This window comes from Macrobrachium nipponense, chromosome 39 (assembly GCF_015104395.2).
Source record: "Macrobrachium nipponense isolate FS-2020 chromosome 39, ASM1510439v2, whole genome shotgun sequence".
Taxonomy (NCBI): domain Eukaryota; kingdom Metazoa; phylum Arthropoda; class Malacostraca; order Decapoda; family Palaemonidae; genus Macrobrachium; species Macrobrachium nipponense.
In genome coordinates, this window is record NC_061099.1 from 4794956 (window position 1) to 4818892 (window position 23937).

The 23937-nt window shown below is 38.8% G+C and overlaps 1 protein-coding gene across 1 annotated transcript in view; it reads left to right on the forward strand.

The window, feature by feature from the left end:
• The window catches only part of LOC135210056 (uncharacterized), a 129746-nt gene extending 115622 nt beyond the window's left edge, over window positions 1–14124 (forward strand). Inside the window, exons 2-3 of the mRNA XM_064242848.1 lie at window positions 7654–7856; window positions 13352–14124. Of these exons, the coding sequence (XP_064098918.1) occupies window positions 7654–7856; window positions 13352–13441 (293 nt within the window). The 3' untranslated portion in view covers window positions 13442–14124. The remainder of the gene's footprint in view (window positions 1–7653; window positions 7857–13351) is intronic.
• Window positions 14125–23937: the final 9813 nt, after the last annotated feature.

Consider the following 23937-nt stretch of genomic DNA (forward strand, 5'->3'; position numbering starts at 1 on the left):
TAATTTTTTTTACCATTTACATGATATAGAAATTATCTAGAAATTACTTTATAATAAGAAATTACTTTCTTGTAAGCTACAAATGATTTTTTTCTTTATCCAACAATAGAAGGAATTATGCAAAATTGAATATCTAGTGTGTTCGTAAATATTCCAACCGTTTTGCTGGAAATGTTTCTCTCATTGAGAGAGAGAGAGAGAGAGAGAGAGAGAGAGAGAGAGAGAGAGAGAGAGAGAGAGAGCAGTACTACCTATATTATAGTCTATTTTTAAGTTTACAGTTAATTGTGACCTTAAGCATATCTTATATATATATATATATATATAAGTATATATATGTTATGATATATAATATATATATATATAGATATATATATATATATATATATATATGTTATATAAAAAAAAAATAAATATATATATACATATATATATATATATATAATATAATATATTATATATATATATATATATATAGTATTTATATATATATGAAATATAATGTACACTGGTCACAACATTTATGGTCACTGACGCTAAAGAGAGAGAGAGAGAGAGAGAGAGAGAGATTAGGGCTATGAGAATTGCCCTTAACCAAAAATTATTCTTTACATTTTATTCATATACAACAGCATTTGTGACCATTCCCTGAAATTTGGGATAGGGTGGGAGTAAGAGATGGGTGGTGGACCGGAAGTGAGACAGGAAATTGGTAAATGGACCACCGAATGGACCAAGGGGTCCGATTAATATACAACCTCAAAAATATCTCTCTCTCTCTCTCTCTCTCTCTCTCTCTCTCTCTCTCTCTCTCTCTCTCTCTCTCTCTCTCTCTCTCTTTCAGGCTTTTCGTCAAAAACATTTATCTAATTCTTCGTCAGATATTGCTTGATATTTGTATAATTTTGAAAAAAACGATTTTTGGTGAATATATTTTTCATGCTCTCTCTCTCTCTCTCTCTCTCTTCTCTCTCTCTCTCTCTCTCTCTCTCATATGCTGTGTTGTCCATCCATGACTTTTTTTGTCAATAAAGATTTCTATAATTTTTTGGGCAGTTTTGAAAGAATTCACTTTATATGATGCACTCTCTCTCTCTCTCTCTCTCTCTCTCTCTCTCTCTCTCTCTCTCTCTCTCTCTCTCTCGATGGAGGCATTCATCCCTTCCAGCGCAGTATTGTTTGAGTCTGCTAATCCCCCTTAATACCACACGTCCAGGTATAGAGCGCAGGTGAGTAACTGTGGCGCCCCCGCAAATTGGGCAGAACCGGCGTGAAATTGCTAGTCTTTGGGCAGGCGGAGGATGCGAGAGAAAGATCGCTGTAGTTACCTGGCTGTATCCTGAAACTTTCCTCTTTTTTTTTTTTTTTTTTTTTTTCATTCGTGTAGGAACCACGTTTACGCTCCTAACGGAGGTCGTTTTATGAAAGCGTACTCCGCTTTATCAGCGGTTGTACGATTTAGAGGTACGCAGAAATTCCACTTTCTGGGTATTATCAGTGGATTTTGTAAGTGGCTCAGTGATTTAGAGGTATGCAGACGCTCGACAGAGATGCGGTGTTATGGCCTTCGTATATATTTCCGGGCTGAAATCATAGGTCCCTAAGACCATTCTTTTAATATTAAAGTTTCAATTAATGAAATCTTAAACCAGTTTTGGTAGCTGGCTGAACGATGTCCTTGTAGCTATTTTCAGGATAAAATCCTCTCAAGCATACATTTTTATCATTTTATTGGTACGTTGGTGCCTATATTTAATCATTTAAACCGTCTTATAGTTACTGAAGTTTGGTTACCATATTTCAGTTTTTATCACTGTGGTATGACTTCAGGTTCTTCGCAGCGTCCCTTCGACCCCTAGCTGCGACCCCTTACATTCCTTTTACTATACCTCAGTTCATATTCCCTTTCCTCCGTCTTACTTTCCTCAGTCCTCGCTTAACAGTTGTTTCATAGTGCAACTGCTGTGAGGTTATACTCCTGTTACACCTTCAAAGCTTCTTACACTCAATTTTCCTTTCAGCGCTGAATGACCTCGTACGTCCCAGTGTTTTGCCTTTGGCCAGAAATTTATATTCCATTCCATTCCTCTCATCTGGCCAGAACTTATCTTCCATTCCATTCCTCTCATCAGAAATGTATGTCTGTCTGGCAACAGGAACATCCCTCTCGTTTCCTTTCTGTCAGTCGGACGCCCCTTCTAATATGAACCTGCCTCTTTTCCCTGTTATTTTCTCTTCGCTTCCACTTTCCTTCCCATCACAAGCAAGCAGAAACCGTAAACGTATTTCGGTGTGCCGGGGAAGTGCATTAAGCAGCGAGGTGTGTGTGTGTGTGTGTGATTAGCCCGCCTTATCCTCGCTTTTATGACCTCTAATGAGGGCTTAAGAGGCCCAAATGGCCCCGCGCCTCTGATAGCAACAGATAAAGGGCTTTTGCGTCAAGCCTTCGTCTGCAGGAGGGTTTGTTGCGTTTGTGAGTGCTCGCTGGGGCGTTTGTTTCAATCGCTTCGCAAGGGAAAGGAGAACAAACACTCTGTTGGGATGTCATCGTAAAATTTCTGTGGCCTGTACGCGGTTAGTGTCATCGGTGTACCTCATGCGGTGCACTGAAGGTTCTTTGCAGCGTGCCTTTGGCCCCTAGCTGCAACCCCTTTTGTTCCTTTTACTGTAGCTCCTTTCATATTCTCTTTCTTCCGACTTACTTTCCACCCTGTTCTAACAGTTTTCCTCCTGTTATACACCTTTCAACCCGTTTACTGTCAATCTCCGATTCAGCGCTGAATAACCTTATAGGCCCCAGTGCTTGGACTTTGTCCTAAATTTTGGTTTTCAGTTTTAAGGGTTAATTTAGGGTGTTTGGTCGTGCTTCAGAAAGGGTGTGATTTGCGTAAGAAAATAAACAAGCAAAATAACGGTTGAATTGGGAAACAGGTGATTGAAAGCGGCAGTGGAAAATAAGAATAAGACTATATTTATTCTCTCTTGTGGGAAGTATCGTGAATGGAAGTTAAGACCAGAGCTTCTGATTCATAGAAATAAAATGTGCAATCAGATACCGTCACTGAGGTAGATGGAAAAAGGGAAGCAGATATAATTATGGAATTGTTTTCTACCGTAAGGACATTTTTTAAAGTGAGATCGTGTTTTCTTTTTAAAATTCAGCAGCGATTTAAATTAAAACAAGAGTGTATATATACTGTCTGTGTATGTGTGTGTGTGTGTGTATATGGGTATGTATAATTGTAATAGCCCCAATGCCCTCTTAACTTCTCGAAATCTTCGCACTCTTTGGATGCGCTTATCACTAAAAAATTAATAAATAAATATATTAAATAAATAAATATAAATAAAAAAAAATTCTTACATCCACATGCAAGAAATATGAAGTAAGTTCCGATGTCCGGCAGCAGGTCTCAAACCCACGTCCCAGGTGTCAGCGTTTTGATTTATTATTGTATATAATTATATATATTTGTATATATATATTATATCTATATATATATATATATCATATACAAATATAACATATATTAATAGTATATTTATATAATATATATATGTGTGTGTGTGTGTGTATATATATATATATAATATATATATATATATATGATGTGTGTGTAATATATATATATATATATATATATATATATATATATATATATATATATATATTAATGCCTTGAAGATGTAGATATTCCCCAACGGCATTTGCGAATGTTAAATCATTTGCAAATTGACGAATTCCATTTTGCAATCAGATTCCGTCTCATGTCTCTCTTTAGACTTCACTCGTCTCGTATGGCGGCTCGGGGACACCCACCACCACCACCCGGAATGAAGGAAAGGCGCCCTCCTGTGGCATTGGTAGGACCTCCCGATAACAAAGGGCCCCCAGAAGCCTTGCGTTTCATCAGCGGTTACTGTCGGCTCGAAATGTGACCGTTTGTCCGCTAAGGGGAAAGTCAAGGATGCAGAAGTCTCCCCTCGTCTACCAATGTCCGGCAACCCTGCTTCCATTTTCTATGTCGCGTCTGCATGGCGTGATAATTCGTATTAGTGTCGTATTGGAAATCATGCTGTGAAAAGTGTTGATTTTGCACTTTCTGTTTGTATGGGCGATGTGTGTTTGTACGTATATATGTACGTCAGTGAGAGTTGGTTTGTCCCATCTAGTGTAAAGTATGTCGGTTTGACAGGTGTTATATATATATATAATATATATCATATATATATCTATATATATATATATATATATACTATAACATAAACATTATCACTTACACAATATATATATGTATATATGTATACTTTGTATGTATGTATAAACACAAATTTTCTAGATGTACAGCCAGTGTGAACACAGAAGAAAATATTCATGTCTGTTTATGTACGAATGTATATTTTACATACTGGAAACATACATAACTACTGTGCACACGTGGAAATCTCACGTATGGTAGAAGACCCTAGTGTTGATCAAGTCTGAATGGTACGACGCACATCATACTACGATTCAGTAAAGAAAAAAAAAGACACCAAAGAAAAAAAAATTAAGAATGATATTTCCCTCTTCGATTCAGAAAAGTCTGAATATTAGCTCCCATCTCCTAACCCCTTAATTGACCTGAACGTTTCGGTTGAAAGTCCTCGTTGTGTTTACATCCCGACTGCTTGAGGAGGCTTCGGGGATTCCGGCGTCTCCACCTGGACTCGCTGAGGGGACTCGAGGGCTCCAGCCAAATGGCTAATGAGGAGGCTGCCTCGAGGGGCGATTATTGTTGGCTTCTTGAGAGATTGAGTACTTGCTTTCTCTTTTTACCTGAGGCTTTGAAAGCGCTTCCTTCTTCTTCTTCTTCTTCTTAGCTTAACGCGTAGTCGGGGTCGTTGTTAGGGGACTTGAGTGCTCTAGTTAAATGCTAATAAAGGTGCCTCGAGTACGTGCTTTCTATTTTTCTCGCAATTTTTTCAAATTTCCTCCTCCTCCTCCTTCTGGGCATAATACGTAATCGGGGTCGCTGTTTTGAACGAGCCATTCCCGTCGGCTCACCCATTCACCCGGGTTTGGGAAATTTAAAGCGTTGGATTAAATATCGTACTTTGTCTTCGGTTTTGACATTTTATTTCCCAGCTATTGACAAAGGACTGACTTTTCCACCTGCGGTGATGTTAGATAAAAGAATCAAATGTTAGAGGGATTATATATATTCATATATGTATATATATATAATATATATATATATATATATATATATATACACACACACACACACACACACACACACACACATATATATATATATATATATATATATATATATATATATATATATATAGTGACGAAGTGCCAAGTATCTGGTTACTTCACTTACCAATCATTAATTGTTACCTCACCACAGCCAGACACCTGAACCTTCATCACAGGTAAAATACGACTGAATACTCTAAAGGCAACAGTGATCCCTTAAACAACTTACCAGTATTGCAGAAAATCAGACTAAGTTCATCAAAACAGGTGTGAGGTAATCTTATATGTAATGAAATTAAATAAAGGGCATCACTCCATCAACAACTTTGAAAGTTTAAGTATTTCCCTGATTTCAAAAGTCTAAGTACTTCCCTGGTTCTAACTCACTTCAAGTAAATTGAAGGAAAACAGCTCAATTACCACTCTGTTTCTACCTATACAAAAATATACTTATATATAATGCTGAAAAAGAAAGCACTTATAAAAATTTTAAATACAAAAATTTATTATCAAATTCAAAATTTATAAGCGAAATTCACAATATCAGGGAAATTAACTGTTACTGGAAAATAATGCAAAGTTTAATTAATTCTTGAATTAGTTAAGTAAAATTAAACCAAAATATTAATTTATCACAAAAATCAAGAAAATAGATTAATTAATCGAAATTCAAAAGTGATAGGCAATAGTTAAAATTTGGAAATTAATTCACAAGTGCTAAACAACAATGAAACTTGAATAGAATAAAAAGTAAATGCAAATTAATTCACAAGTGTTGAATTCAATTAAATGTGCAACGATTAATTATTGAAAACAATTAAGTCAATCAAATTGTGAATGCAAATGAAAACAGAGAAAAAGGTGAAAAATATCAAAATTGCAAAAAGCATTAATCACACAGAAGATATAAAAAAAATACATACGTCAATAAGAAAAATGGACAAATGCAAAAAAATTCACCTCAATAAGAAAAATGGATAAATGCACAAAAATTTCACTTCAAATGAAACAAACACAAAATAAAAATTTTCAATGTGTAAAAAATTTAAAATTGTTTTATGAAACCACTGTAACTATTAGTTGCAACTAATAAACCTAGTAATAAAACATTATCTTGGTACCAATTGTTTCTGCTGCAGCTAGTTCAAAAATTTCACCATTCACAATATTTCAAAAAAGAAAAGGTGCCGTTACACACTTGTACAATGTTTGTTCAGATTCCACAATAAGCACTAAATAATACTAAATAACTAAGAAATACAGAATCTAAAATTCACGAGTGACCATTCATTAAGTATAAAATTTTTACGTTAATATGAAATCAAAAGTGGAGAGAGAGAGAGAGAGAGAGAGAGAGAGAGAGAGAGAGAGAGAGAGAGAGAGAGAGAGAGAGAGAGAGAGAGAGAGAGAGAGAGACCCAAACGCAATGAGGTTCTAAGTCAGAATGAAATTTTCTTTCGTATGGAAACTGAACAGTGGATTTCGTCGCACAAAACGTTTTGGGGCCGAGAAACAGTTACTTTCATAAAAATTCTCTTTCAAAACAATATCTAAAGAGAAATTGAAATTACAATCATAAATAACATTTATTATTACGTGATTTAAGATGATAACTGTATTTTAATGTGAAAGGAATAATGATTTACAAAGAAAGCAAAACTAAATGACATCATTTTCCAAAGATGACGTATGCTTAAATAGAAGGTTCTAGAACAATCTTACGAAAAGATGATGCAATCCTTCCACGTGATTATTCGGCAAAGACATGCACGTTTGAAACCAGTCCTGTACGTTGTATGCTCTACATGTTCCAAACAGAACTCCCTTATCAGAGGTGTTGACATGTTATGAAAACAAAACAGAGACCTCAAGCTCCCCTTATCTTGAGCGATGGTAAGTTATGGAAACAAATTCTAGCTTGGAACAGACAATGTTAATCTCTCTCTCTTTTCACATTCTATGTTATAATCTTAACTTTTTAAAATTATATTATGTGAAATCTGAACATATATTTTTAGAACACACTATTACTCTAAGCTAAATAAGGAATCTGAAAATGTTGCAAACATTTTTCATATCAATTCATACAGTCAAAGAGAGGAAATATGCGTTACAAAAGTAGCAACATATATATATATATATATATATATATATATATATATATATATATATATATATATATAGTTAGGCACATAGATTCAACTATAGTATTTCTGATTTGAGCATACAAGGAAACAGGGACAATTAAAACAATTTCATACCATTATAAAGATTTCTGACTCATTATTATTTGTTCGTTTATATATATACATATATCATATGTTATATATAAATATATATATATATATATATATATATATATATTTATTTATTTATTTCTAATCCTGCTGTCTTCCTTCTGCTCTTAGGATCCTGCTCCCAGTACGGCCACTCCTGCTTCGGGGCCCACGGCAAGAGAAATGGCGACCAATACCCGGCTCTGGAGGCCGGGCCCCTCTACCCAGCAGCCAATCAACTCTCTCCTCTGGAAGTGAAGGCCCAGGAAGAAGCCCTGTCATTGGACGAGCCAGCCGTCTCCAGCCCCGAAATCATTGCCAACGTCCGCAACTGGGTAAGCCTTGGTTTCCGACAGTTGGGGATGCTACAAGCTTTGGTATACCGTTGGTAAAGCTTAGAAGTGAATTTCATAAGGTATTTAATGTAATGCGAGATATTATTTGGGAAAATAACGTGTGTGTGTGTGTGTGTTTGTGTGTATTTGTTTTTGTGTACTTGCTTTCACTGGCTTGTATAGGTGTGTGCATACCTCTGTCTACATGTAGGACATGGTAAACTGATTAGCCTCTACAGTAAGCTGAGCTCTGAGATAGGGTCAGTGGAACTACATTATTATTATTATTATTATTATTATTATTATTATTATTATTATTATTTAGAATATGAAACTTATTCATTTGGAACAAGTCCACTAAAGGGGCCTTTGACTTGAAATTCAAGCATCCAAAGAATGTGGTGAAAAAAAAAGTATATCTTAGTTTTACCCGACAACTGAGCTGGTTAATTAACAGCTCACCTAGGGCTGGCCCGAAGGATTAGATATTTTTTACATGGATAGGAACCAACTGGTTACTTAGCAACGAGACCTACAGCTTATTGTGGGATCCGAACCACATTATATCGAGAAATGAATTTCTAATCACCAGAAATAAATAATTCCCCTGATTCAACGTTGGCAGAGCGGGCAATCGAACTCGCGACTACCGAATTGGTTGGCGAGCACGTAACCTACTCGTCCAACAAGAAATTCAAGGAATATGGTGTTCATTAAGGAACTGAGAGAAGGCCAAGGGAAATACAGAAAGAAGAGATTTCACTTTATAAAACGGAAAAATAAATTAGTAAATTAAATTGATAAAAAAGTATTAAAATGCAAGAAGAGTAGCATTAGATAGCAATGCATTGCATCGTCGCTTGATATGAGTGACACTATCCAAACACGTTATTTAATCACCGTAGACATTACTTTAGGTTCTTTAAAGAGTGCCTTCCCCGCTTCAGCCCCATTCATTCCTTTAACTGCACTTCCTTTTATATTCACTTTCTTCCACCCTACTTACCTCAACCCTCTCCTAACGATTGTTTCACAGTGCAGCTGCAGAAGGTTTCATTCTTATTAGCTACACCTTGAAAATCTTTCCACTCTCAATTTCCCTTTCAGCGCTGAATGACCTCATAGGTCCTACAAGCGCTTTCTCGGCCTTTGGCCTGAATTCTGTATTCTGTATTCTGTTCTCACACGATCTTAGTGAGCGCCTCAGTGGCGTGATCGGTATGGTCTTGGTATGCCACCTCGGTGGCCGCGAGTTCGATTCTCTGGTATTCCATTGAGGGGTTAGAGATATGTATTTCTGGTGATAGAAGGTCACCCTCGGCGTGGTTCGGAAGTCACGTAGAGCCCTTGGTCCCGTTGCTGAATAACCCACTGGTTCCATGCAACGTAAAAACACCATAGAAGAAGTCACACGATCTTAGTGACATCATTTCAACAGCAAGATGTCTTCTTGCGACTTCTCTGTGTCGCGAAGAGGGGACTAGAACGGTTTACCGTTGTCATTACTTTGTACATACTGCCCTCATGCTAGCTTTTTAATATATTTTTAACTGTTTTATTATTTTATTAATTAATTTTTTTTAATGAGCTGGATCTCTTCTTTCTGTATTTCTCTTTACCTTCTCCTCCATCTTCCTAATGAACACCATCATATTCTTTGGCAGCTTGAATTTCAAGTCAGTGGTCCCTTTTGTGGGATTGTAACATATGAATAGTGTTCATCGTCTGAGTAATTAATAATAATAATAATAATAATAATAATAATAATAATAATAATAATAATATGATGTTCATGGACGACATCAAGCTGTATGGTAAGAGCATCAAGGAAATAGATACCCTAATCCAGACTGTAAGGATTGTATCTGGGGACATCAGGATGGAGTTTGGAATAGAAAAATGCGCCTTAGTCAACATACAAAAAGGCAAAGTAACGAGAACTGAAGGGATAAAGCTACCAGATGGGAGCAACATCAAACACATAGATGAGACAGGATACAAATACCTGGGAATAATGGAAGGAGGGGATATAAAACACCAAGAGATGAAGGACACGATCAGGAAAGAATATATGCAGAGACTCAAGGCGATACTCAAGTCAAAACTCAACGCCGGAAATATGATAAAAGCCTTAAACACATGGGCAGTGCCAGTAATCAGATACAGCGCAGGAATAGTGGAATGGACGAAGGCAGAACTCCGCAGCATAGATCAGAAAACCAGGAAACATATGACAATACACAAAGCACTACACCCAAGAGCAAATACGGACAGACTATACATAACACGAAAGGAAGGAGGGAGAGGACTACTAAGTATAGAGGACTGCGTAAACATCGAAAACAGAGCACTGGGGCAATATCTGAAAACCAGTGAAGACGAGTGGCTAAAGAGTGCATGGGAAGAAGGACTAATAAAAGTAGACGAAGACCCAGAAATATACAGAGGCAGGAGAATGACAGACAGAACAGAGGACTGGCACAACAAACCAATGCACGGACAATACATGAGACAGACTAAAGAACTAGCCAGCGATGACAATTGGCAATGGCTACAGAGGGGAGAGCTAAAGAAGGAAACTGAAGGAATGATAACAGCGGCACAAGATCAGGCCCTAAGAACCAGATATATTCAAAGAACGATAGACGGAAATAACATCTCTCCCATATGTAGGAAGTGCAATACGAAAAGTGAAACCATAAACCACATAGCAAGCGAATGCCCGGCACTTGCACAGAACCAGTACAAAAAGAGGCATGATTCAGTGGCAAAAGCCCTCCACTGGAGCCTGTGCAAGAAGCATCAGCTACCTTGCAGTAATAAGTGGTACGAGCACCAACCTGAAGGAGTGATAGAAAACGATCAGGCAAAGATCCTCTGGGACTATGGTATCAGAACGGATAGGGTGATACGTGCAAACAGACCAGACGTGACGTTGATTGACAAAGTCAAGAAGAAAGTATCACTCATTGATGTCGCAATACCATGGGACACCAGAGTTGAAGAGAAAGAGAGGGAAAAAATGGATAAGTATCAAGATCTGAAAATAGAAATAAGAAGGATATGGGATATGCCAGTGGAAATCGTACCCATAATCATAGGAGCTCTAGGCACGATCCCAAGATCCCTGAAAAGGAATCTAGAAAACCTAGAGGCTGAAGTAGCTCCAGGGCTCATGCAGAAGAGTGTGATCCTAGAAACGGCACACATAGTAAGAAAAGTGATGGACTGCTAAGGAGGCAGGATGCAACCCGGAACCCCACACTATAAATACCACCCAGTCGAATTAGAGGACTGTGATGAGAGCAATAATAATAATAATAATAATAATAATAATAATAATAATAATAATAATAATAGCCAGATAAGACCTAAAAAAATATGCTTGTCTTCTGCATCGAGGAAGAGACTGCGCCAGATTAATAGGAGAGGGAGTTTAATTCTCTCTCTCTCTCTCTCTCTCTCTCTCTCTCTCTCTCTCTCTCTCTCTATCTCTCTCTCTCTCTCTCTCTCTCTCTCTCTCTCTCTCTCTTCTTATAGACTCAAAGTATCTAGCGTATAACAATAAATTTCCATTACCCTAATTAATTGGCCGCCAAATATTTGCCGGTTGCTTAATTTATGTGGCGTAGATAGTTAATTAAGCCAGCTGGAATTGCAGCCGAAATACTTGTACGAAAGACATGAGAGAGAAAGAGAGAATCTATACAACACACACACACATCCATAGCTATATTTTAACATGTGTGTGTATATATAATATATATATTATATATATATCTATATATATATATTGCTTCCGCCGTCAAGTTAGTTTTATGTTTTGAAAAGGTGACGTTAGTTACTTAGTGAAGAATATTCTTGCACACTGCTCAATATACTTACTCATTATGCTACTTAATGAAGAATATTTCTGTAGGCTGGTCAATATACTTACTCATATTGTATATACTACTTAGTGCAAGAATATTTCTGCATACTGCTCAATATACTTACTCATTATACTACTTAGTGAAGAATATTTCTGCATACTGCTCAATATACTTACTCATTATACTACTTAGTGAAGAATATTTCTGCATACTGCTCTATATACTTACTCATTATACTATTTTAATGAAGAATATTTCCGCATACTGCTCAATATACTTACTCATATACTATATATACTACAAGAATATTTCTGCATACTGCTCAATATACTTTCTCATTATACTACTTAGTGAAGAATATTTCTACATACTGCTCTATATACTTACTCATTATACTATTTAATGAAGAATATTTCTGTCGGCTGGTCAATATACTTACTCATTATACTACTTAGTGAAAAATATTTCTGCATACTGATCAATGTAGTTACTCATTATACTACTTAGTGAAGAATATATCTGCATACTGCTCAATATAATTACTTATCATACTACTTAGTGAAATATATTTCTGCATACTGCTCTGTATACTTTCTCATTATACTACTTAGTGAAGAATATTTCTGCATACTGTTCAGTATACTTATTCATTATACTACTTAGTGAAGAATATCTCTGTATATTACTCATTCAACTTCATCTGTGAGTGAACCTTTCAAGGGTCAGTTGTGTCCGAAGTTGGCTTCAGAAACTGACAGTAAATACTGACGGTGCTTGACACCATCTAAAAGGACATCTCAGATGCAGGTTTGAAAGATGTGACGAGACAGACTCTCAGAATTGTAAAGTTCAATCGCATCTCTGACAACGTTCAAGTTACCAGTCCTTGAAGCTGGCTTACAGTACTTTTTTTTTAGCCACTTTTCAGTTTTATGGAAAGGCATCATCTTCGTGGGAATATTAGCTAACATTTTAAATCTCTAAAGGTTTATTTTTTTGGTTTTGCTTAATATCGTGAGTTTCATGTCTTTGTCTTTGAGACATATCTGCAGGCTTTATGCTTAATTTGTTTATTTAGTATTTTTAATGCCCGTTTTTATTCGGCATTCATTTTTTTGAAATAATTTTGATTTTCATTTATTGTAAATGTTTTTTTTTCATTTGTTGCAAATGTTTTTTTCCATTTTCATTTATTGCAAATGTTTTTTCATTTGTTTTAAATGTTTTTTTTATTTGTTGCATTTTTTTTTTCATTTTTTGCAAATGTTTTTTTTTTTCTTATTTAAAATGACTTCTACCTTGTTCATTTTTTTAAAATTATTTCGAAGACTTTTTGCTGCATGCCATCTTTGGAAATTGATTTTCCTTGCTTTCAGCTCTGCTTTTTCTTATTTTTCCTTATTTTTTTCATTTTGCAGTTATTTTCGCAAACACTCTTGGCTTATTTTCATATATTTCTTGTGTTCCTTGCATTTTTTTTAAGGTGAATTATTATCGTGTCGATAAACAGCACAATGACAGACCGTCTTTGGTTGTCATCTTAAGCATAATTCATTGAAGAGTGATTTCCACGTAAAAAAAAAAAAAAAACTTTCTACCCTTTCTTTCTACTTTCTCCTCCAGCTCTCCATCCTGGGTCGACGCCTCCGCCAGAGGACCTCCCAGTCTTCAGGAACCTCCTCCGCGCAGAACTACGCAGGATACCTTCAGTAATAGAAAGAGAAAAAACACAGAAAAATAATAATAATATTATATAATATATGTCTTCTGAAATATATTTGTCTCTGGTTAAACTCCAATCGGTGTTGTGGTCGAAATTCTATTTAGTGTAAGATCGCCACTTTCAACCCATGACTGTTTTTGTTGTCCTCAGTATTGTCAACAGGGTGACGCCAGAGAAAGCCAAATGATTATTGATTAATTAGTCATCAACGGGGTGTGTATGTTTTTATCTTGAGTTTTTTTTTTTTTTTTTTTTTGAGTTGACAATACACTGTGTAATCTTCAAGCCTACTGACCCAAGTTGTATGTAATTACAATTATTTTTTCAAGCCTATTGGCCCAAGATTTATGTATTTACAATTTAATTATTTTTTTAAGTTATACAATACATTGTCTAATCCTCCAAGCCTACTGACCCTTCATAGGTTTAGAGCGCTGGTTACTTATTAATTTTCAAATGTCTGAATTTTTATATATGTTAATGTAGGTCCCTTTTTTTGTCTTTCTTCCATTCATCCTCGTGTGGTGCACTTAGTTATTCCTTAATTATCTTAACTTTCCATTTCCCCAACTCTCAATCCAAGGTGACTTTTACCTTATCAGGTATTTTTTTTACTTCCTTGGCAAATGTTAATCTTATTTAGATATAGAGTCGATTTATTTTTTTAGTTATTCCTTAATTATCTAGTTTCCCCTTTCTCCAACTCTCAATCCAGGGTTGCTTTTATCTTATCAGTTTTTTTTTTAATTTTCGACTTCCTTGACAAATGTTAATCAGAGTCGATTTTTTAAAGTTATTCCTGATTATCTAGTTTCAACTTTCTCCATCTCTCAATCTAGGGTGGCTTCTAAGCTCATGTAAGTCAACCTAATCAATTTTGTTTTTACAACTTCCTTGGCAGATGTTAACTTCATTCAGAGTCGATCTTGTTTGTTGATTTGATCAGTAAATTTCGATGTTATTCACCGCTTCAGAGAGAGATAGAGAGAGAGAGCCAGGGTACATTTTGACTCGTTCCTAGATGTCGCCCCCATGACTGTACGCGCGCATGCGCAGGTATCCTTATTGGATGGGCTTATTAGCTAAATTCAATAACCGACTTGAAAACACCACGCGTAACCAGAGACAGGAATGCACACACACACGCATACAAAGTATATATATATAATATATATATATATATATATATATATATATATATATATATATATATATTATATATATGTAATAATAATAATAATAAAGTAACAATAAAGTAACGCTATCCATTATTATCTCAGCTATTTCCCTCAGAAAGAATTAAGATCTCAACGTGAAAAATGTATTATTCTCTTAAGGATCTCAGCCTGGGAACTGTCTCTGTATGATTATTAGGTTCTCTGATAGGCCTAATACACTAATTTACCCATGATTTAACCCATACATTTACCCATAAATTTACCCGTAAAGTTACCCAAACATCTACCCATAAATTTACCAACACGAAACTTTCAGAAGCGGCGAAAATCAGAAAGACTGAACTGTTTACCAAAATTAGTATCCATTATTATTATTATTATTATTATTATTATATTATTATTATTATTATTATTATTATTATTATTACTATTATTATCATTATTATTACTGCAGGGCTAGGCAGTTACTCCTTTTTTTTTCATCTTTTTTTCAGTTGAGAATTTTTCATGTTCACTTCCTTGTAATTATTGCGATTATGATACATTGTCATGGAACTGAAGGTCTCAAAACACGATGATAATATATAGGTGAATAAAATGTTTACTCTGTTTGTGGTCAGTGCGTGTTTCATTTTCCTGATATATATATATATATATAGAAAAAATATATATATATTTTTTATTTATATATAATGTGTGTATATATGTTTTCAGAGGCAACATATTTGTCATCTTTGTGTAAAATACTAAGTAATTTATCCACTCGTAATAAAAAAAAAAACAGTACGTAAATAGGGCCTCTCTCAGACAATAGGATAAGAACTAACGAGGTTGCCCAGTTTAATGGCGCAACTCATTATAACATAATAAGGTTATTATGTGGAACAACACACGAAAAAATATGATCGATACACCAGTCTCCACTTGTGAGAATCCAAAGAGAGATGAACCCACCTTCGTATTATCAGTAAGGTAAAATTTTTAGTACCGATAAAAAGTTCTTACAGAGTTATTTTCGGAGCGAATTTTAATACCAACAAAATAGATCGACTGGAATTTGTTGTTTCAGATTTATTACGCAGATTTCTTTTAAGCAGAAAAGATTCAGGTTCTCATAACCATGTAACAGTGCAACAGAGAATCTTGCACTGAAATATCACTGAAATATTTTTCAGTATATGCCTACAAATTGGATAGTAGACGATACAGGTTAGAAGATGGTCATTATTATTATTATTATAGTATTATTTTTATTATTGGATCAACTCATTCTCACACGGGTCAAATCGGTGGGTAGAACCTTGGAAACATGACACCACTGGTTGAAAGGCATTTCCATCAATAAATATAAAAAAAAATAAAAAATTCTTGAGCAAGAGGAATTAAAAAAAAAAAAAAAAAAAAGTCTGGTACTAGTTACAGCGTGGAATGCAGGAAACTATGATGAGTGTTAGGCTGATGTGCATTGTAAGTCTAACCCACGCCATTTTGAATTATTGCCTGTGACAAGAGGTTAATACGTGTTTAATTATCAATATTTTTTCAACTATAGGTGTCATATTCCTGATATTATCCTTTTACCTATTATTTACGCTTAATAAATATTTTTACTTTAAAAATAAAAAACGTTTCCCGTGAGAGGCGTAGGCCTAAGGACAGGAAGACAGTAAACAAGAAATTCAGTAAAAATTAGATTATTATTAAAATAGTTTAACCATACCAGTATTAATGTATAGATCAGAAACATGGAAGAAGAAAAGAGGCAGTAAAGCTTGAGAGACCAGAGGTGAGAATGCTAAGGTGGATTATGGGAATATCGCTGCTTGAGGGATTGGAAAATGACGAAATAAGAAGGGCAGGCTAAGTAAAGATGACAGAGGTGATAACAGAGTCGCGATTGAGATGGTATGGACATGTGTTAAGGCTGGCCTTTCCTCGCAGCATCTTACGGAGGCAAAATACTCTTCAATGTCATAAAAAAATGTCTTTGCTATCATCTTCATTAACACTTTAATCTCACGACTAGTGATGTAACCTTCTCAAATATTCTGTACGAGAAGACAGATCAATGTCGTGTCACATCAAGCCTTTTGTATATTTGCACTCGAGGTCTCTCCAAATTCCAGCAGCTGATGGAAGATTGAAGTTTTCCCCCGCAATGTCTATTTTATTTTTATCCTGCCTCCTCTCTCCGATAGCTGGCGCCTGCTGTCGATCTGTGACTCAGCCCAAAGATTATGCTGACTGTCCTGACGGCTGTGACAATGCAGCCGAACGCGAGCCTGAAGCCGAGACAATAAGAGGTGTACGTCAACGCATCTCTTGAGAGTTTTTCACGTGGCCATTGCATTGTTTTCTCTCTCTCTCTCTGTGTTCACCTGTGTTTGTGTGGGTTGGACTCGTGTGTGTGTGTGTGTGTGTGTGTGTGTGTGTGTGTGTTTGCCGTTTATAAGGCTATCTTTGTGGCAACAGTAATCACAGATATCTTCTGTTTTAAACAATGAGTTTTTTTGTGCATTCATACGTACGTAGACATACTTAAAAATATGTATGTGTATGTATGTGCGCGAGTATGTATATGTGTATAACCCAAATGTTTGTAGTACGTGCTGACATTTCATTACAATATGAGAATGTATAAAATATGCATCTTTAATATGCAATAAAATTCTGGCATTTAATCTTAATTTGATACTGTATCATTGAAATCATAACAAGAATACATGTTAATCACTGAAGCAACTTGGCGCTGATACAAAGTATACAATATATACTAACATTTACTGATACATGACTGTATTAGCTAATATCAGAAAGAATAATATCCTTTGACATATATTACCATAAAATCTCTCTCTCTCTCTCTCTCTCTCTCTCTCTCTCTCTCTCTCTCTCTCTCTCTCTCTCTCTCTCTCTCTCTCTCTCTCTAATACGATGTAGACAGACTTTGCAATTGATATAGGCCTACAGAAAAAAGCGTGACAAAATTATTATTAATATAGGCCTACTGAATACTAGTAACAAAATTATAATAATCAACTTTCCAATATTAGACGATATTGTTACTTGAGAAAAATTAGTCTATCACACGTAACTGAGACTCAGTTGCTGGAAGAATCTCATTTAAATGAGCAGCCACCCTGTGTATGGATTCTGCTGAGAATTGAGGCCCCATACACTGAACGATTGTGTGAACAATTGTCATTATCGACAAACGCACACACTATACAGACCAAGATGGAATAACATAAGGTGAGATCGTCGGTCGCTCGGTTCCCGCACTGTGACGTCACAGGTGCGCGTCGACTGTGCAGTGCACTTAATGATTACGTATGTTTTGACAGTAATTTGTTGCTATGCTGGTGTTCACAATTTCCATACAGGAAAATACTTTCTCTCTCTCTCTCTCTCTCTCTCTCTCTCATCTCTCTCTCTCTCTTCTCTCTCTCTATCATTTAAAAACACAGTATATCAAGATATTTAAGACCTTACCATACAGAATATAATCTTGTTGGAATACAAATAACGAAAGTAACGAGGGTGAATGAATATGAAAAAAAACCTTCCAGACTTTTATTGAACTAGCGTATTGTTCTTTTATTTACCAAAAAGTCTGAAGAATTTTTTTCATTTTCTTTACACCTTTTTTAAGAAATTCTGACTTCCCTTCAGCATTTAATATCTTCATCCTAAAATGTATTTGGCACCTAATAAAGAACTTCATTACTTCCTCTGGAGCATCAATGTTTAATTCCCTGAAAATATTAACTAATTTCGTAATCCCATCAACGCCTGGTTTCAACTGTTCCCATGAAAAGATTTAAAGAGTTATTCCATTTCCTTTCAATACTGACAAATTGAGGACTGGGCCTAAACAGCACTTTCCTCCTCATTTGGAGATCCAGTCGTTGTTTAGGCCTTCAATTTCTGGGAATCCTTAAGGAAGGATATTTATTTCTGTACTTATGAGCTATATAACCTCCCAGATAATTTAAGGCTTCAATTTCTATACCATATTCAGACTCTACCCCAAGATCTACAAAATCCTCTTCCTCCAGCTCATTAGGTAGACCTTCCTGAGGAATTCTCATCAAGAGATGATCAGAGATACATAATTCAGAGTCTCTAAGTCAACATGACTGGAGTCACTTTCTTCAGAGGTTTTGGAAACCAAGACTTACCTGGTTCCATAACACTAGTATTGCTCATACATGGCATGTTATCTTCATTGGGAGCAACATTATGACCGTGATTGCTTAAAATGTTGTTCTTACTTAACAAGAAATTCCTCAGTCTACACTTGAATTCAGTCTATACTCTGACCCCACGATATCCTTTAGTGGGGTTCTTAAGAAATAAAAGGTCTAGGCCTAATTATTGTCTGCACAGGGAGACGTACTCAGAAGTACGTCATTACGCATAGGTCTAATCACCTGTTCGATCAACTTTACATTCATAAAATGAAAGTATCAAAGAAAAAAAATTGGATAGCCTTAATCAGATCATTTCTTCATTCATTGCATAGGCTAGGCCTAATCTAATTTAGTACTAATTCAAGAATTTAGTCCAGGTACTTACAACCAAAGATATATCACTAAAAATTGCACTAATGAGATTGTAAACAAATTGTTAAACCATACCTGACTTTACGTCCTTAACAGGTAAATTTAAAGAGAGAACTGCGGTTTTCTTTAATCTGTGATAACTTCTCTGGTAAAGTTGTGGTAGCAGTTCATATTGAAGATTTCTTTCGTAATCTTCTGTCCGGAAATGGACAGAACAAATCCTGGCATCCTTAAAATTAATATTATCCCTTCTTTTACATGCATTAATCCATACTTTGGACTCCTCGGGGTCTTTAGAGAACCTGTGAAAACAAATCCCATACTGTCTGGAACTATTAGTGCACCCAAATATGGAATACACACCCATAATCGTGAACTGCAACAATGCAACTGACGGAGTGACAAGTGCATCGCCCAGTCGATGTGGTCCAGTGACGTCACTGAGAGAGGGAAATTAGCGATCGGATCCCTCGGTGAACACACCTTATGTTATTCCATCTTGATACAGACAGTATGAACGATCTCCGCACCGATTTCATTCTGAACTGTGAACAGAGATTTTATCACGGGAAGGCATGGCATCCTTTCTAGAACAGACGTGAGCGATAGGTTTTTATCGGCAGATAAACCCATACATTGAACGACCTGTAAATGACAGACATAAGTCGCAAGCCTGCAACCTGCTCGTGACAGATTCCCGCTGAGATCGTTCAGACACGAAGCTCCGAGACCACTTTTGCATTCAGAAAAACCCATACATAATATTTTGCAAACGATACAGACAATCGTTCAGTGTATGGGGTCCTTAGTTGCGTGCATCCCTTTTTATATGGTCCTAGTCTTAGCACGTGCACGTTCTCAAAAGTACGTGCGTTCGCCCTTTAATAATATAGGTTCACACAAAACTCAACCTGTGCTGTGTAAGCGCATTAAATTCCTCAAATAATATAACAGCATATGTCCAAGAATGCGGATATGACGCAAGACGCCGCTCTTTTGTTCTCTTTAGCCATTAGGCGTCCTTTTTCAACAAAAGCGAGAGAATGAAAAATACTGTGCTTACAAAAATACGCTGTCAAAAGTCTTGTGAGCTCTGAATTTTGATGCCAGGGCCATTTCCGACTCTTTCAGGGCTCTGTGATAATGCATTAAAGATGCTGATATTTTAGGTTTTTTGTGGGTGTACCTTTTGTTAGGTTTTATCTTTTATTTATTTTTCATATGAACTTGTATGTGTGTGTGTGTGTGTGTATGTATGCTGACGTATGATGTATGTAAATGTATATATATGTGTGAATATTTATCGATAAGCTTAGTATGATGGTCTTGTTTGTACTTAATTATTGCAATGTACAGTATTTAGTTATAAATCTTTCCTGTTTATACAAACAGGCGCATCTAGCAAATATACACAAGTACATAATGAACGATATTTAAAAAATATACAGTAAAATAAGTTAATAACTTCGTAAGGACAACGCTTATTCACATTTTTCTCTGTACATAATTCATCATTCGCGTTGTTCTCACTTCCCCCTGAGAAAGCATTCAGCGGGCGTTTCCGTCAGTGTATAAAGCTTATATAACCACTATTGTGTACGTATATTTTGTATTTTATGTCTCTCAAGAAACAAACAAATCGGGTCTCGCCGACCCACGTTTACTCTCTCGCGGGTCGGTGACCACATTTCCGTCCGCATGCTAGTATATTTATATTCCCTGGACTGTAATAAAAATCAGTACACTTCTACCTGCCTCTTTGTCAACCTCTTACAACTGGTGACCTACCCGGTTTGGACGGTGACCCAAGCGGTTTGGCTCAGCCATTAAGGACTCACTACCGCCGCTCACCTTCAGAGATCTTAACGGACTCATACGGCGCCTCAGTATAGATCTCTGAAAGCTCCTACCGTGGAAAAAAACCAACGCCTCTAACGGACTCAAATACGGCATACCTGCCCAAGGTGTGTTCAGGCGTTTCCTCAAACGGTTTGGCCCGCCATTCACGACTCTGTCGACCGTTTTTGTGAGAGAGGACAATGGGCGCAAACAGTACCTCGCGGGAAACCTCGCGGGAAACCCGGGCCTCCCCCGCCCCAGCGACGGACTCTGACACAGCGGCCGCTCAAGCTGTTCAAATTGCCCCCCTTCACAACGGCTGACCCGTTTTCCTGGTTCTTCCGAGCCGAAGGGCAATTCCGGATCGCGGGGCTCACAAACAAAGTGCTGCAGGCTGACCTCGTCGCAGCGGCTCTCCCGACAGAGGTGCTCGGCCGAATATCTAACTGGCTGACCGGTCGAGCACGAATCGGACTTGTCACGCTCGACGAGATAAAAGAAAGGCTCTTGACAGCCTATTCCGTGCCTATCGCTGAAAGGGCCGCCCGCGCCCTCGACTTAGTCGCGAACCCCATGCGCGGCGCCGACACCCAAGATGCCTGGGACACTGTGATGGGCCTCGTCCGTCTGCCCGAAATAGGCCCCGACGGAAAAAAGGTAGAGATCAGCCTGAGCCGCGAAATATTCCTGCGGCAACTCGAGCCGGACGTCCGAAAGCAGCTGACCGACGCGTACATCCTAGAGGACGACGAACTAATAGAAAAGGCAAAGAAGCTGACGTTGTCAAACAATGCCGCGAAGCTCGCCGCCCCCCCCACCGATCCTCCGTGTGCCTGGCCGCAGAGAAGAAGAAGACGACGACGACCCAACGCAAGAGATTGGCGCCGATATCCCAAGGGAAGTCCTCCCACACGCAGCGAGTGAAAACTCTGGTGACGCTTCCACCGGAGGTTCGGGAGATTCGCCAGGAGGTGCGAAAGCCCTTGCACCTTCCAACAGTCAAAAAACGACGACGGCAAACAAAACCAAGGGGCCGCCGTGGCAACGGCCGCGTCGGAACCACACACCGTAGGGTTCTACGTCCGCGACGCGATCTCCGGCCGGAGGATGTTGGTAGATACAGGGCAATGCACTCGATATTCCCGCCGTCAGGAAAAGACCGTAGCCGCGAGCCCGACAAAACAACATCCCTCGTCGCCGCAAACGGGACCCCCATCCGTCCTACGGCACGAAGCCCCTCGAGATATCCATCTTGGGGGGGCGAAAACTACGTCTGGGAATTCACAATCGCGGACGTCAGGATCCCGCTACTGGGGGCTGCAGATTTTCCTGGCGCAGAACGGCCTCCTGGTGGACGTGGGGCCGCAAACGCCTCCTCGACACGGGGACATGCCTTTCCCTTCCACTAGCAGCAGGCCCGGGCGCCCCTACAATTTGTACCATCGCCCCCACAAATACGGCAACCTCCTGCAGGAGTTCCCCGAAGTCTTCAAGCCGGAATTCGTCAGGCGGCAGGGACGCCGCCCAAGCACGGGATATTCCACCACATAGCCACCACAGGCCCCCCGACACACGCGAAGTTCCGACGACTCCCTCCAGGCCGCCTCCAGGAGGCGAACGCAGGCGTTCTCGGAGATGGAACGGTATGGGCATCTGCAAGAAAGCATCGAGCCCTTGGGCGTCGCCCCTGCACATGGTACAGAAACCTGACGGCACCTGGAGGCCCTGCGGAGACTAGAAGACTCAACCTCGTTACAATCCCCGACCAATACCCCTTGCCAAACATGCAGGATTTGACAGGGGCCCTTCATGGGGCGAAGGTCTTCACAAAAATGGACCTCTTAAAATCCTATTTCCAGGTTCCAGTGCACCCCGAGGATGTCCCCAAGACTGCCATCATCACGCCTTTTGGCTCCTTCGTGTTCCATTACTCAACCTTCGGCCTGAGGAATGCAGGGGCCACCTTACCAGCGCTGATGGACAGCATCCTGGGGGACCTGCCCATCTGCGTCGCTACGTCGACGAATATATTGATTTTTTCCAGGTCCTTGGAGGAGCACCTACATCACGTCCGAGCGGTCCTGAAGCGCCTGCAGGGAAAACGGGCTGGTCGTCCGTTTGTTTCGACAAATGCACCTTCGGCGCCGAGAAGGTGGACTTCTCGGACACGAGATCTCCGCGACGGGCGTGCGCCCCCCATGGCCTCGAAGGTAGGCGTGGTGCAGAAGTTCCCAAACACCAACCACGGTCAAGTCCTGCAGGAGTTCATCGGAATGGTCAATTACTACCGCCCGATTCATCCCCTCCGCCGCCCGCACCATGTCTCCTCTAACACAGGTCCTGAAAGGGAAACCAAAGGCCCTAACGTGGGAGGCCGAACAAGAGAAGGCTTTCAACGAGACGAAGAGGGCCCTCGCCAGAGCGGCGACATTATGCCACCAAGGACCTGCTGCACCTTTACGCCTCACCACCGACGCCAGCAACGTCGCCTGCGGGGCTGTCCTCGAGCAGGTGGTCCAGGGCGAGCCCCAGCCACTCGCCTTCTACAGCAAAAAACTATCAGCCGCCGAGACGAGGTACAGCACGTTCGACCGGCGAACTCCTGGCAGTGTACCAAGCAGTGCGAATTTCCGATACTCCTCGAGGGCTCCCCCTTTACGATCAGGACGGACCACCTCCCTTTGGTACACGCCTTCACCAAGGCGGGCGCGACGCTTGTCAGCGAGACAACAGAGGCACCTAGCAGCCATCGCAGAGTTCGGTTGCACCATCCAGTACGTGCCTGGCGAGAAGAACCCCGTGGCAGACGCCCTATCGAGGATAGAAATCAACGCCGTGCGTCTCGGGGTCGACTACGAAGACCTCGCCCGGGACCAGGCTGCCGACCCGGAAACTGCCGCATAC